This window comes from Seriola aureovittata, chromosome 3, assembly GCF_021018895.1.
Source record: "Seriola aureovittata isolate HTS-2021-v1 ecotype China chromosome 3, ASM2101889v1, whole genome shotgun sequence".
Taxonomy (NCBI): Eukaryota; Metazoa; Chordata; class Actinopteri; order Carangiformes; family Carangidae; genus Seriola; species Seriola aureovittata.
Genome location: NC_079366.1, coordinates 5,767,021 through 5,779,855, shown reverse-complemented (window position 1 = coordinate 5,779,855; position 12,835 = coordinate 5,767,021). Strand labels below are relative to the sequence as shown.

At 43.5% G+C, this 12,835-nt stretch overlaps 1 protein-coding gene across 1 annotated transcript in view; it reads left to right on the top strand.

Annotated features, from left to right (window-relative positions):
* maml3 (mastermind-like transcriptional coactivator 3) overlaps positions 1–12,835 on the top strand; it is a 111,084-nt gene that overhangs the window by 43,784 nt on the left and 54,465 nt on the right. The window contains exons 2-3 of the mRNA XM_056371273.1: positions 9,986–10,726; positions 11,722–12,666. Of these exons, the coding sequence (XP_056227248.1) occupies positions 9,986–10,726; positions 11,722–12,666 (1,686 nt within the window). The remainder of the gene's footprint in view (positions 1–9,985; positions 10,727–11,721; positions 12,667–12,835) is intronic.

Here is a 12,835-nt window from a genome sequence, read left to right as displayed (position 1 = left end):
TGGCTAAAATGCCGACCACCAGTGTGTCAGGTAAGCCAAATACCACCCGACAAGGATCACTGACCGAAATGTTTGAAAGCATAACTCCATATGAACGTAATTCAAAACGGCACGGGGGAAATTACTCAGTAAATAACAGAGTTCATAAGGAAAGATACGATGCCTCTCAGCGCAGTGACCAAGTCTGGGTTTTCGGCTTTGATAAATACAGTGGACAAGCGGTACAGCGTGCCCAGCCGCACATATTTTAGCCAGGTTGCCATGCCGGAGCTATATTCCCTCCAGGAATGAACAGTTTATGTTTAATCTATCTAATACTGTGTCAGTCATAATATAGAATGATTTGTTGCTTGCGCTTGTTGAATAATACAGAAGATAAGGAGCTATGAAAAATAGTTGCATATTGAATCACAGTATTGTAAAAAAAAAAAAAAGAAAAAAAAAAAGTCACAATTAGATTATTTTCCCAAATCGTTCAGCCCTATCCTATAGTGGTTAGAATGATAGCAAGGGAGAGAGGAGAGTCCTTCTGTGTCTGTTGTACCAAGAAAGTTTGGACAGGATTTGTATGGCAAAATACTGTAGGCTAAAAGTAATAGGTTGCATGAATGGGTTCAGTTAGTAAGTAATATAATAAATGTTCCATTCAAACATTAACAACGGTATCCCTACAATGCATAAGGTTTTGTTCAGTGTTTTTTGGATATTTTTTCTGTATTGTGAATGTCTGCTTCTCTTTTTACTGGCATCCTGTCAATGATAAAACCACTGTTGACCTTGGTAGAGTGTAGGTAGACGTGCACTACTACCTCCATCACACATGGTGCTACCAGCATCTTCCTTTCACCTGTCACCTGGAGGGTGTAACACCTACGAGGCTTTCAGTCTCCCACCTACATCGTATTTCCATCTGTGCAGCTGCCACAACAAACAGGCAGAGTTACTAGTGCTGTATCAAGGACATGATCCCACACTGGCTTCCCACAAACAAACAATATGAACCTAACTCACCCACTTAAGTGGGTTTTCAACCATATCCCATGGTCTTCATCAGCTGATGAAGCTTTTTCAGTTGTGATGATGTTGGCTCAGTTGTCATCCTTTTGTGTTTGTTGGGACACAGTAGCACCTCTCGCTAATGCTACTTTACAGCAGTGTGTGGAGACTGGGAAGAACAGGAAAACCTCCCATTATTCCAGTTTGTTTATGCTTCTACTGCTAGCCTTGTAATTATACTTTTTAAATAGCCCAGAAATAGCTAGTCTAAATTTAATTTGGTCCAAGGCTTCTTTTTTGGACATTGTCTATCAACTGATTGAATCATGTCCTTTTACATGATCCATTAAACTTTAGTTTGCTGAGCTGGTACACCACAGGAACTTGTGGGGATATATGTTTTGGCTTTTAGCACAAATATACAACATAAATAGTGTAGTCAAAGCATGGTAAGCTAATCTGTAGCTCTGTACATTTCTCACAGCCCTTCCACATACTGTCAAACTCATGTCAGACTCAGATATCATGGCATGGCAAATTGTTTCTCGTGGGTTTGTTTTACATCGCAAATTTATATTACATTGACATCTTTTGTTGTGATTAAGGAAAGATTAAATGCTTTTATCTGATAAATGTAACATTATATTCGTATGACAAACTTTGGTCATATGACATTGTCTTCCTTCAAGGTCAATATAGGGTGGCTACGGATTATAAAGCTTGCCAGTCTCACAGACTATATAAATTAGTTAGATTGATTTTTCTTGTGATTACCAGATATACAAACTCTAATCCCAGTTTGTCTGGCTAGTATCAAATCAGGAAGAACAGTAGAGGGGTTTCATTTGCACAGATACCATATGATTTTGAAAAGCTAATAAGTCAACAGTTGTTGCTGTCCGTCCTGTGATTTCATGTCTCTTCAGTCCCATTTAGCAAGAGAACTCTGTAATTTCACCATCTGATGCAAAAATATCCCACTAATCATCCTTTAGCGCCGTTTCATTTTGTCTATTCTGTTCCTGTTTCTCCCTCTCCGTCTCTGCTGTGTAGTTTTGTTCGTAGCTGCTAGCTGAGCCCATGTTGTTGAGTAAGAGAGGGAGGGGGAGGAAGAAGGGATAGGGTGGGAGGGGGAGAAAGAGAGAGAGTGAGAAAGAGAGAGAGCGCAAGAGAGAGGGAGGGTGGATCTGTTGATTTACTAAAGACTCAAACACGACCAGTCTCCCCTCCCACACACCCACTCACACTTCCTCCCTCTCCTCATCTCTCCCTTTTCCTCTCTCTCTCTCTCTCTCTCTCTCTCTCTCTCTCTCTCTCTATCCCCCCACCCCCTCCTGGCGTGATGGTACAGCTCCAGAAACAGGAAGGAGCCGCAGCTCTATAAATAGAGAGGAGCTGCTCAGCCAGGAACCACACACACACACACACACACAGTACACAGTTTCCCCTCTCTTGTCCCCTCATTCTCTCTCTCTCTCTCTCTCTCTCTCTCTCTCTCTCTCTCTCTCTCTCTCTCTCTCTCTCTCTCTGTTGCTTCTTGGCTCTCTCTGCTAGCCTTCTTTCTTACTTACACTTTATCTCTAAAATGTAAACACTTAGACACAGTCACGCACACACACATGCAGAGATGGACACAAACACGCACACACTCAAACATAGTCCTTGACTCGGATGATAATTAGTTCAGTGCTAATGGTTTATAAATGTGTCTGTTGACACACACTGCTCCTTATCCCCCTCCTTTTTTTCTTTTTTCGGTCTTTCAGTCTCTCTCTCTCTCTCTCACACACACACACACACACACACACACACACACACACACACACACACACACTAAGGTCTCTGTTATTGAGTTGTGGGGTTGGGGATGGAGAGAGTAGATGGGGAGGGGAAAAGAGATGGTTTTCTGTGGCCACTAGGTTTTTATGTCAGGTCAGCAGGTTTGAAAGTGCTGATGACACACGAACATGTTCATGCTCACACCCTTTGTTACTGCACATACTCACACATAACATAACATATATGAGAAAGAGCTGCAATAAAACACATCACAATAGTGTGTGTGTGTTAGTCTTCTACCTGTCTCTGTAAGGTGGCACAGCTACACTCCCTGACAACTCCCAATTGTTAAAATGCATTTCTCATCTTAGTTTTTTCATGTAAATGTACATTGATTTATATTAAGTCAGAAGTATTTGCCATACACTGAATATCCCAACACAGAACAATGGCATAAGAATATCAGTATGTCTAACAAGCCCTCCTTACATCTGCCAGTGCTCAGAAACTCCATTCATTTTCAGAATTGGAAAAAGGTAAAAAAAAAAATTTAAGGCATTTATTGTTTAGAAGATTAGAAGTGTGTGTGTATTCAAATCACCGGTGTATAGGCCCCCTGTGTACAGGAGGCAGACTGGCAGGCGCTTTCTCTCTCTCTCTCTCTCTCTCTCTCTCTCTCTCTCTCTCTCTCGCGCTCTCTTGCTCGCTCTCACACCACACACACACACACACACACACACACACACACACACACACACACACACACACCCTTCTCTGGGATGGCGGCCAAATGGTTCTTTTGTTTGTACCTTCCTCTTGTCACTTGGAGTTTTCTGTCCTTCACTCCCACAGACTCTTTTTGTGTTGCGTCCATCTATTTCTCAACGTTCAGGGATCTGGTCAGTAAACCTAAACATCGTGTGTCTGAAAAGGTTGCACTTACACTAAAATATCTTACGCTAATGTGAAGGTGTGAGATTAGATCGCTGCACAGGGTAGAAACTATAGGCCTTGTCAGACGCCCAAATCCAGTGTGTTATATTCAAAACGGACCTCTTTGCCTTGATGTGAGACAAAGAGACAGGCTAGCAATTTCCCTCTGTTTCCTGGCTCTATGCTAAGCTAAGCTGGCTTCAACTACATATTTACAGACATGTAAAGTGGTATAAAACCCTTTGCAAGAAAGCAAATATGCACACTCTTCCTTTAAGGTCCAAACCTTCAGTCTGCTGACCGACGTGTCCCAGAACCAGGCCCAAATCTTTCTCTACCAACCAGTTTAGCTTTAAGTGTTGCGCCAAGTTACGGACCTTTGGTGTCTGAATTATTTACAGAACAACCCTCCTGTTTCAGTATCTTGCTCAAGGACACTTCAGCTGTGTCCTTGTGTGTCCTTGAAATGAAGGACAGACATTCTGACTCCTTGCCTGTTTTCCTTTGCAATTTACCCTTGTACATCCTGCTTCTTTTCACTGTCATAAATAGTAATGAAGTTTAAACAAATGAGTATCATCAAAGCTAATTGACATTCCACATAGATAGATATTTTAAAGTTGATGTCAAACTCTGTGTCACAGCAAACCAAGACCAAAACCCCTTCTTCACTTCACCTCTGGTCACATATAGAAGATGTATAAAGGAATTGTGAGACTGCTCCTCTTTCTTTTAACATCAGCCAGTCAGTCATCGACGCTACACTGTGACTTGTTTATAGAGAAGTGAGATTCATAGAACATGTAGTCATGCTGCAGCTTGTTTGGATGCTACAACAGCCAACAAGCAGGTGATGTAATGTTAAAGGATGACACTGGTGCTTCCTTCTTATTCTGTCCCTATTACCTCTCTCCTTGACATTATAACCCTTCAAAACAAATACATTCAAATACATTTCACATGAATCTAAATCGTTGTTGTTGTAGAGCTACAGTTGTTGTTGTTGTTGTTGTTGTTGTTGTTGTTGTCATGTGTAAGACATCTTACAGCTGAACAGCAGAGTTGCAGGCAGGTTATGGTTCAAAATAGGTGGATACATGCCAGGGCTTTTTGCTATACCTCCATCACCACTACACACACACGCTAACACATTTACTTATTAAAGACCTGTTTAATTTAATTGACTCATTTCACAGTCTAGTGGGCCAGACCAGGAATGGACACACACACACACACACACAACACACACACACAAAAACACACACACAACCAAGGTCCATACTGGCCTGCACCAGGTAAACCAAATGAAATTTGGCCAATTACGACAGATATATGTAGATGAGAGTGTGTGCTGAATTGGAATGGTGCAGGATTTTTGACTGACCATGTGACCACCTCATTGTAGTCACTCCACATCTAACTTCACTTCACAAGTCTAACCAGGATCCCCAAAAAAAATGCATTTTCTGGTGTTTGGTTGATGGGATTTAGGCTCTTTCCCCAAGTAAATGTGATGTTATTTGGCTAAAAACTGCGAGTCTACGAACCAATACCAAGTTATGTATTGATAAACTTTATAGTTACACACCCAGATAAAATGACAGTTTTCCTGGAAATCAGTTCCTCTTTGCCGCACTCAAACACTGGTAAGTACTGCTATAGAGCAGAAGAAGAAGAATTGATTTCTGGTAAATAGTAGGCTGCACGATATGAGGAAAGTTTGCGGTGTGCGATAACACTGTTCACTATTGTGATGACACTTTGATTTGATTTGAACTATGATTTCCTAATCTTCCAATAGCCATTTTTGTTCACTTCCTCAGTGGGTGTGGCCACTAGCTGGCTCACTGAGTTAGCTTCCAAAATGGTGGCTTGCTAGCTCGATAGGTAGCTAGGAATTCTGAAAATAATTTTACATATTTGTTGGTGTTTTTTCTAATATATTTGTGTACTACCAGTGTCAAACCAAACCAGTTCCATGTTCTCTTTAAGAATACTGAAAAAATGATGTATATGCATGCTATGTTCGTGTATCTGGTTATGCTATCTCTTGGACAATGGTCATCACTTGTATGTGTGTGTGTGTGTGTGTGTGTGTGTGTGTGTGTGGCTATATCCTGCCTATTATTGGCAGGACTGTCCTCTGCAGTCAGAACAGAGAAGAGTGAGTGATGATGTGGCGGTGAGAGAGTCAGGAGTGAAGCAATATAAAGGAGGTAGAGGTAAACCAGAATAGGGAAGGAGGGTGAGAGGAATGGCTGCACGGCATGCATGAAATATGTTGCAGTTATTCTTACAATAAATGCAACTATTATGTTGCTTTAGATTAGATTCTCCACTGTCAAGTGTAATCCTATAGACAAAAGGTTTCCATTGTTGACCATTGTCCTCACATTGAGAGGCATGTCTTCTAGATGCCTCCACGTTTAGTTCGTAACATAAAAACAAGAAAATCCCCATGTTGTGCAGCCGTCTGGACACGGACATGTTCTTTTAATGTTGAGACTTTGGTTTGAATTCGATGTGATGCTCAACCTTTAAAGAGAGGGAGGAAAAGGAAGGAGAGCAGGCAGGGTGGTGGAGAGTGAGTAAGTGAGTGAGAGGAGGAGGAGGAAGAAGGAGGATGCAGTGCACAAAGCACCAGAGCAGCAGGTTGCTATAACAACAGCACCTTAGTGGTTCCATCTCTGTCTCTCTTCTCTCCCTCCCTCTCCCTCTCTGATCACCCTCTCATCGTTTGCTCCCCGCTGTCATTTGGCGCGCTGTGCCTTTCCATCAAGCCACCTATCCCATCCTTCCTCCCTCCCTCCCTCCCTCCCCACCACCACCACCACCACCTCTTCTCTCCTTCACCCTCTCTCCTCCTCTTCATCTTCATGTTCTGGTAGCTCTTCCACTCAAAGGAAAAAGACCATCTGCCTGACAAATAAATCCCTTCTTCCTCCTTGTGTGTGTGCGTCTCTCTTACCTTTGTCTCTCTGTACTTTTGTCATTCTCTCTCTTTCTCTCTGTCTGTTGTGGGAGCAGACAGAGGAGCAGTCAGCAGGTGTTTATGTCAAAGAGTACAGAGAGAGACGCAGGAGGGGAAACAAGCAGCGCTCTCTTCCTTTTCCTCTCCCTCCTGTCTTTGCTCTTTTGCATCCTCTCGTCCTTTTTACTCTGATGCTCTTTTTCCCTCTGTTCTCGAGCACTCTGGCTTGATTAAACTACTTCATATTTCTTTGTCTCTGCCTCTCCATGTCTTCTCCCGGCTCAGATTCTTTCTCTCACACATGCAAACACTCCATTCCTCTCACTTCAGTTCTCTTCAAAGGTATTTTATTGCTGTGATTGTCAAATGAATAAAAATATTGTCAGGTTCTGTTTGCAGTGCCTGACAGGTATATTACTGTAATTCAGAGGTGTAATTAGTTGCTAATTGTGCTAAAAGAAAAAATGATTAATTAACTACAGTTAATATAAAGTATTTTGTACTGGCTCACAGTTTTGTCATTCATTCTGTCACGTTCCCTCAGGCTGTGGCGTGCTGACTCATACGGTACTGAGCCGACAGAACCACAGTCCATCTCTTTTTTTTTTTCTGCCTTAACATATTTTTCTATTTTTTTGTTTCTGCCTCTATATTCAGCACGTATCAAGAAGGTTAAACTGGTAATGCTTTTTTTTAATAGGTGGAAAAACCTCTGTTTGCATGTGCACATGCATGCATCAGTGTGGGATGGTGCTATAGTTCACACCACCTGGATAATTATGGGAGTTTTTATAGGTGGGCCTTGAAAGGCGAGTCTGTTATTATCAACATGAGTCACTGGCATTTAGGGAAAACCTGTAACACACACACGCACACACACACACACACACACACACACACACACACACACACACACACACACACACACACACACAAACCCAAGCCTGCATCCAGGAGACCTGAATTATTTAAACCCATTGATTGCAGGACCACACACACAAACACACAGAGTTGATGAAGCCATGTCGTGACAGTGGAGATGTGTGTTTTCCTGTGTTTTTCTCTGTTGTTTCTGTAATGGCTACACCAGCCTGAGAGTTCAGGCCACACACACACACGCACACACACACACACACACACACACACACACACTGTAGTTTTGGCTGTCAATAATAATAATAATGTTTATCATGCCATAAAGATAATTAGGCTGACTGTCAGTCATAGTTGAGAACAGAGTGGAAAGCCAGTCTGACAGCCCCCCCCCCCCCCCCCCCACACACACACACACACACACACACACACACACACACACACTCACACACACGCACATACTCTCATACACCAGTAAACCAAGAAAGTAAAAAAAGGATGATTTGTGTGCTCTTTGTTGTGGTGTGTGTGTTTTTGTGACATTGTATGTGTGTGTGCGTCTACCAGCTTGAGTGGGTCCACCTCAGGGTCAGAATACAATCTGAATATATTTTGTCTGTTGTTCCATCTGAATAACAAAGAGCTAAGTGTGCGTTTGCACACATACATGTATCAGTGGTGCCGCCTTTGTGTGTGTGTGTGTTTGACTCTTTCACATGTGAAAGCTGAGAGTGTGGATTTAACAGAATATTTAAATATTCTTCTGCATCTCAGCTCTTTTTTTTTCACGCACAAGGCTATTTGAAATGTAGATCTGTATATGTAACTTGCAAACTGCTCCTACAAAAGTGCATTTGTGTGTCTATGCATTGGGATTCTTTGTGCAAATGTGTGTGTGTGTGTGTAAATTAACTGAGGGGATGAGATAGAAAGGAGATTTCAAAGGTTCAGTCAAATAGTTCCAGTAAAATTGATTTTTTCAGTCTGTTATCGTTTTTTTTCCCTCTTTCTCTGTAAATATACATTGTGCATCTTCATTAGTTGGAATTCGTAAGACCATTAATGTTTTTGTTAAATTAACAAATATATCTGTGATTGAGTATCTCTAATCTGCCTTCACATATTCATTCTCAGGGTCCTCATAAGAATATAAATAGAATGAAATAATAATGTATCCATAACTTCTGTCCCTCTTACAATGAATTTAATGTGAGCCTTTATTTCTGATTTTGACACCAAAATTTTGGTATGAATCTTAAATACGGGCTCAGATTTGGGTCGAAGCACAAAATCTGTACCCTGGGAACCTTTCACAAATGAGGTCCCTGCTTCCCATCCTTCATTTTAATAGCATCTACTATTTCTCTGCCAACTTCATTAGGGTTTAAAATTAACAGGAGTTAGGAGTGAAATTGAGATTATTAAATTGCACAGAAGCCTCAATTTTTATGCACTTTACTGCTTTTTTCATCACAGTTTAGTTATTGCCAATTCCCATTGTTAACCTGAGTCTTCACAGCTGCCATTTTCCTTACTAACTTAATAACTAACTAACTGACATACTTCATACTTTCGGCCAAGCATTATTACTATCATTATACTATCATTACTGCCACTTAGACGTTTTTATAAAGCAAACTTTTTGGTGATTGGAAATACTTGCTTGGTGAGGGTAAGAGGACAAAGTGGTGAGAATTTTAGAGTTCTCATGTGGGCACGGTCTTGCTTTGTTCCTTTCCCCAGTTTCTGCCCTTAACTTTGCCTCCCTTCTCTCCTGCCATGCCTCGGTTTCCTGTTTGCTGTCCCTCCGTCCCTCCGTACCTCCTCTCCTCTCCCACCCAGGTCTATGATAGTGATTACCTTAACTGCCAGCCGGTGTTCGTTAGCACCCTGTTGTTATCTCGTCTGTGCCATGGCAGAGGCAGTTGGGTTTAGGCTAAGAATGGGGTGTGGATTTAGATGGGGCAACTCAGTCGCCCATTGGCTGATGCTAATGATGGAGAGGATACTATACAAGCTGTTCTTTTGATCTTTCCTTCCCTCCTCACAAAACCTGGAGTCCAGCCTGCTGAGATTGCTCATTGAGAGGGCTGCCAGTCTTCTCGTTGCTTTGACCCGTCTTTTACTCCATGTTAAAGAAAATGTGTGTGTATAATGTGCAGGATATGCTCCATGTGAGAACTCAATGGTGTGATCATTATTTCAGCCAGGTTGAGTCTCTGCTGAAAGAACAATTGATTTGTCTCGGTGATATTTTGATTTTCAGCACACCTCTCGCCTTCTCACGACAGTTCTTGATGTGTGTAGAGAGGAAGCAGCCTGTTGCCTTATTGATTTGGTATCTCATGTTGTTTCCATTGTTAGCGCCCTGAAGATCACAGAAAAGTTTTCATATTCAGCCCTTATTTATTTTCTTTTTCTTCTTTGGTCCAGCTCCAGGAGACTGTAAAGAGGAAACTGGACAGTGCACGATCGCCCCTCAATGGAGACCAGAACGGCATCTGTGATGGAGGCAGCTACTCACCGACCACCAAACGGGTACGAAAGGAGGGCTCTGGTGGTTTGGACGCACTAACAGGTCTCCCTAACAACAACAATAACAGTGTACCACCCATCTCTCCTCTGCATCACCAAATGGACATTAAGCCTTTACTCGGCGGGCCCAACACTTCCGCCGGAAACAACACTACAAACAGCAATGGCAACCATGTAGGCCGGGCGTCCGATGAGCTGGGGAAGAATGGTGGCAGCCATCTCCCAGACGTGAAGCTGAACGGCTCACTGGACCTCGAGGACAGTTTCGGCCTCCTCAAAGACCTGAAACAGGAGCCGCTGGATGACGGAGGTGGGATGGAGTCCTCTGATCCCCAGTCTCTGTCCAATCAGAACAAACTGTTCTCTGACATCAACCTCAATGACCAGGAGTGGCAGGAGCTGATCGATGAGCTGGCCAACACCGTGCCAGAGGACGATATGCACGACCTCTTCAATGAGGACTTTGAGGACAAGAAAGAGGCGGAGTTTGGCAGGCCGGCAAACAATCAGACTCCAGGCCCGCAGGAAGCAGCTGGGAACACGACTGCACCTGGAGGGGGGGCGGCGCCAGCAGCAGCCCTGCCTCCGCCTCCACAGCCTCCACAGGGAGGTCCGCAGGTTCCTATAGGCTCACCACAGGTCAGTGTTAAGAGGGTCAACATGATGCCTATTAACCCCGATCCCTGCACTAAATTGTAACCACCTTAGGTGATTCAGTCATGTAATGATGTTTGTCTGATATTTGCTCTAAAGCTTGTAACTCACTTGCGAGCACTAATTTAAGTGACTGTCAGCTTTTAGTTGTAACAGACAACAGATCTGTCTGTCAACATGTTAGTCTATCAGAACAGCAACAATTCATAAACCATGTATTAACTGCACAGTACAAATGACAAAATATCACTAGAGAATTCCTAGATAGTTCAGCCAGGCAACTGAACAGGAATAATATCTAAAGGATTATTAAAATATAAATGGTTTCATTTAGGAAATGAATATGGATTTGTAATTTAATTTAAGACTGACAATGAGTAAGACTGAATTCTATGGAAATACCCTTTTTGTGTTTTTGTTTTCTTGAGAGATGAGTTGAGATGATCAGCTCTCATGTCTGTGCTGTGAGTATGCAGCTGAAGCCCAGAGGTGATTATCTTACTTTAGCTTAAACATGTAAAGCAGGGGCTAACTGCCAGCCTGGCTCTCTCCAAAGTTAAATAATACACATACCATAATTTTCAAAGCAATCTGAATAAGTAAGTTGTATCTATTTTTAATATGTAAGTTAGTTACTTTATTAGTTATGAGAGTAGGGGCAGTTGTGTCTTATGACTGTTTCTTGACAAACATTAGTTTAACCCTCCCCTCAGTGATTCTGTGTGGTGTCTCCAGCTGAGCTATAGGTCTCTGTACAGACATGGTATCCATCCTGTAACAGGATGGTTAATTTAGAAATCTTTTGAGGTGTTGATTGGTGTATTCTTGACCTTCGAAGATATCCTGGCTAGCTGTTCCTCATGTTTCCAGTCGTTATGCAGAGCTAAGCTAATCACCTCCCAGCATTGTGTTGAACTGTTCATATAAGTATTGATGGTACATAACTCTCATGGGATTTGTGTGTGGACTCTTCTCCTCAGGTCCGACCATCATCATCAGGCCCTCAGTTTGCCACCACTGCCAATGGAACACCTCCGCAGCAACCACTGCAGCAGTCTCCAGCCGTTGCCATGGCATCAGGTTCACCATTGCACAACTGCGTGGCCCGTTCCCCTCAAACCCCAACCCAGGCTCAGACACAAGCAGTCTCTAGGCCTGGGAATGGATACATGATGAACCCGGGCCCAGGGGTCAGTCAGGCAGGAACAGGAACTGGAGCAGCTGGGGTTGCCCCTGGAGGTCAGTCTGTGGGGCCAGTGACGCCTGAACTTTCTCCAGCAGAGCAGCTGAAAGCAATGGCTCAGCAACGTGCTAAACTGCTGCAGCAGAAGCAGCAGCAGCAACAAGCAGCTAACTGGTCCCCTGCAGGCGCTCCAACCAGTCCCTATAACTCCGGTCCCTTTAACCAGGACAAACCCAACAGCCCCATGATGTACCCACCGCAAGCCTTTAACACACCACAGGGCCCTCTAGTGGCTGGGATGGCCCCCAACAATGGGCCCAAAGCCCCCATGAGTAACTACCTCCCTCACAACCATATGAGCATGATGGGTCAGCAGCAGCCAAACAGCATCAACCAGAACACCCTGACCAAACAACAGCAGCAGCAGCAGCAGCAAACGGCAGCCATGTTGTCCTACAACAACACCAAACCACTGAGTCACTTCAGTGGCAGTGGGGTGGATCACATAGGCCAGAGGATGACTCCACCCATGGGAGGGAACAGTCAGGTCAAGAACCCCATGATGCCTCCCTACATGGGTGGTGGAGGAGGCGGGGGCCAGGGAGCGGGGCCAGGGCAGACCCAGGGGCCGATCCCAGGACAGACAGCCCACCTGAGTGAGGAGCAGAAGAGGATGTTGCTGATGAAGCAGAAAGTGTTGAACCAGAACATGCCCTACAGCACCATGCAGCCTCATGGACAGGTAAGGGAACTGTTTGATGCCCTCTGTTGCCATTTTTTAATCAAGCTGTGTAGCTTGAACTATGATTGCAGGGTCATTCTTCAGAGAACAGGTTCTGTGGAGATGAGCGCCATGTGTAAGGGTGGTGGTGTTATAGAGCACTCAGCCTATGACCTTGGGAGGAGAACGA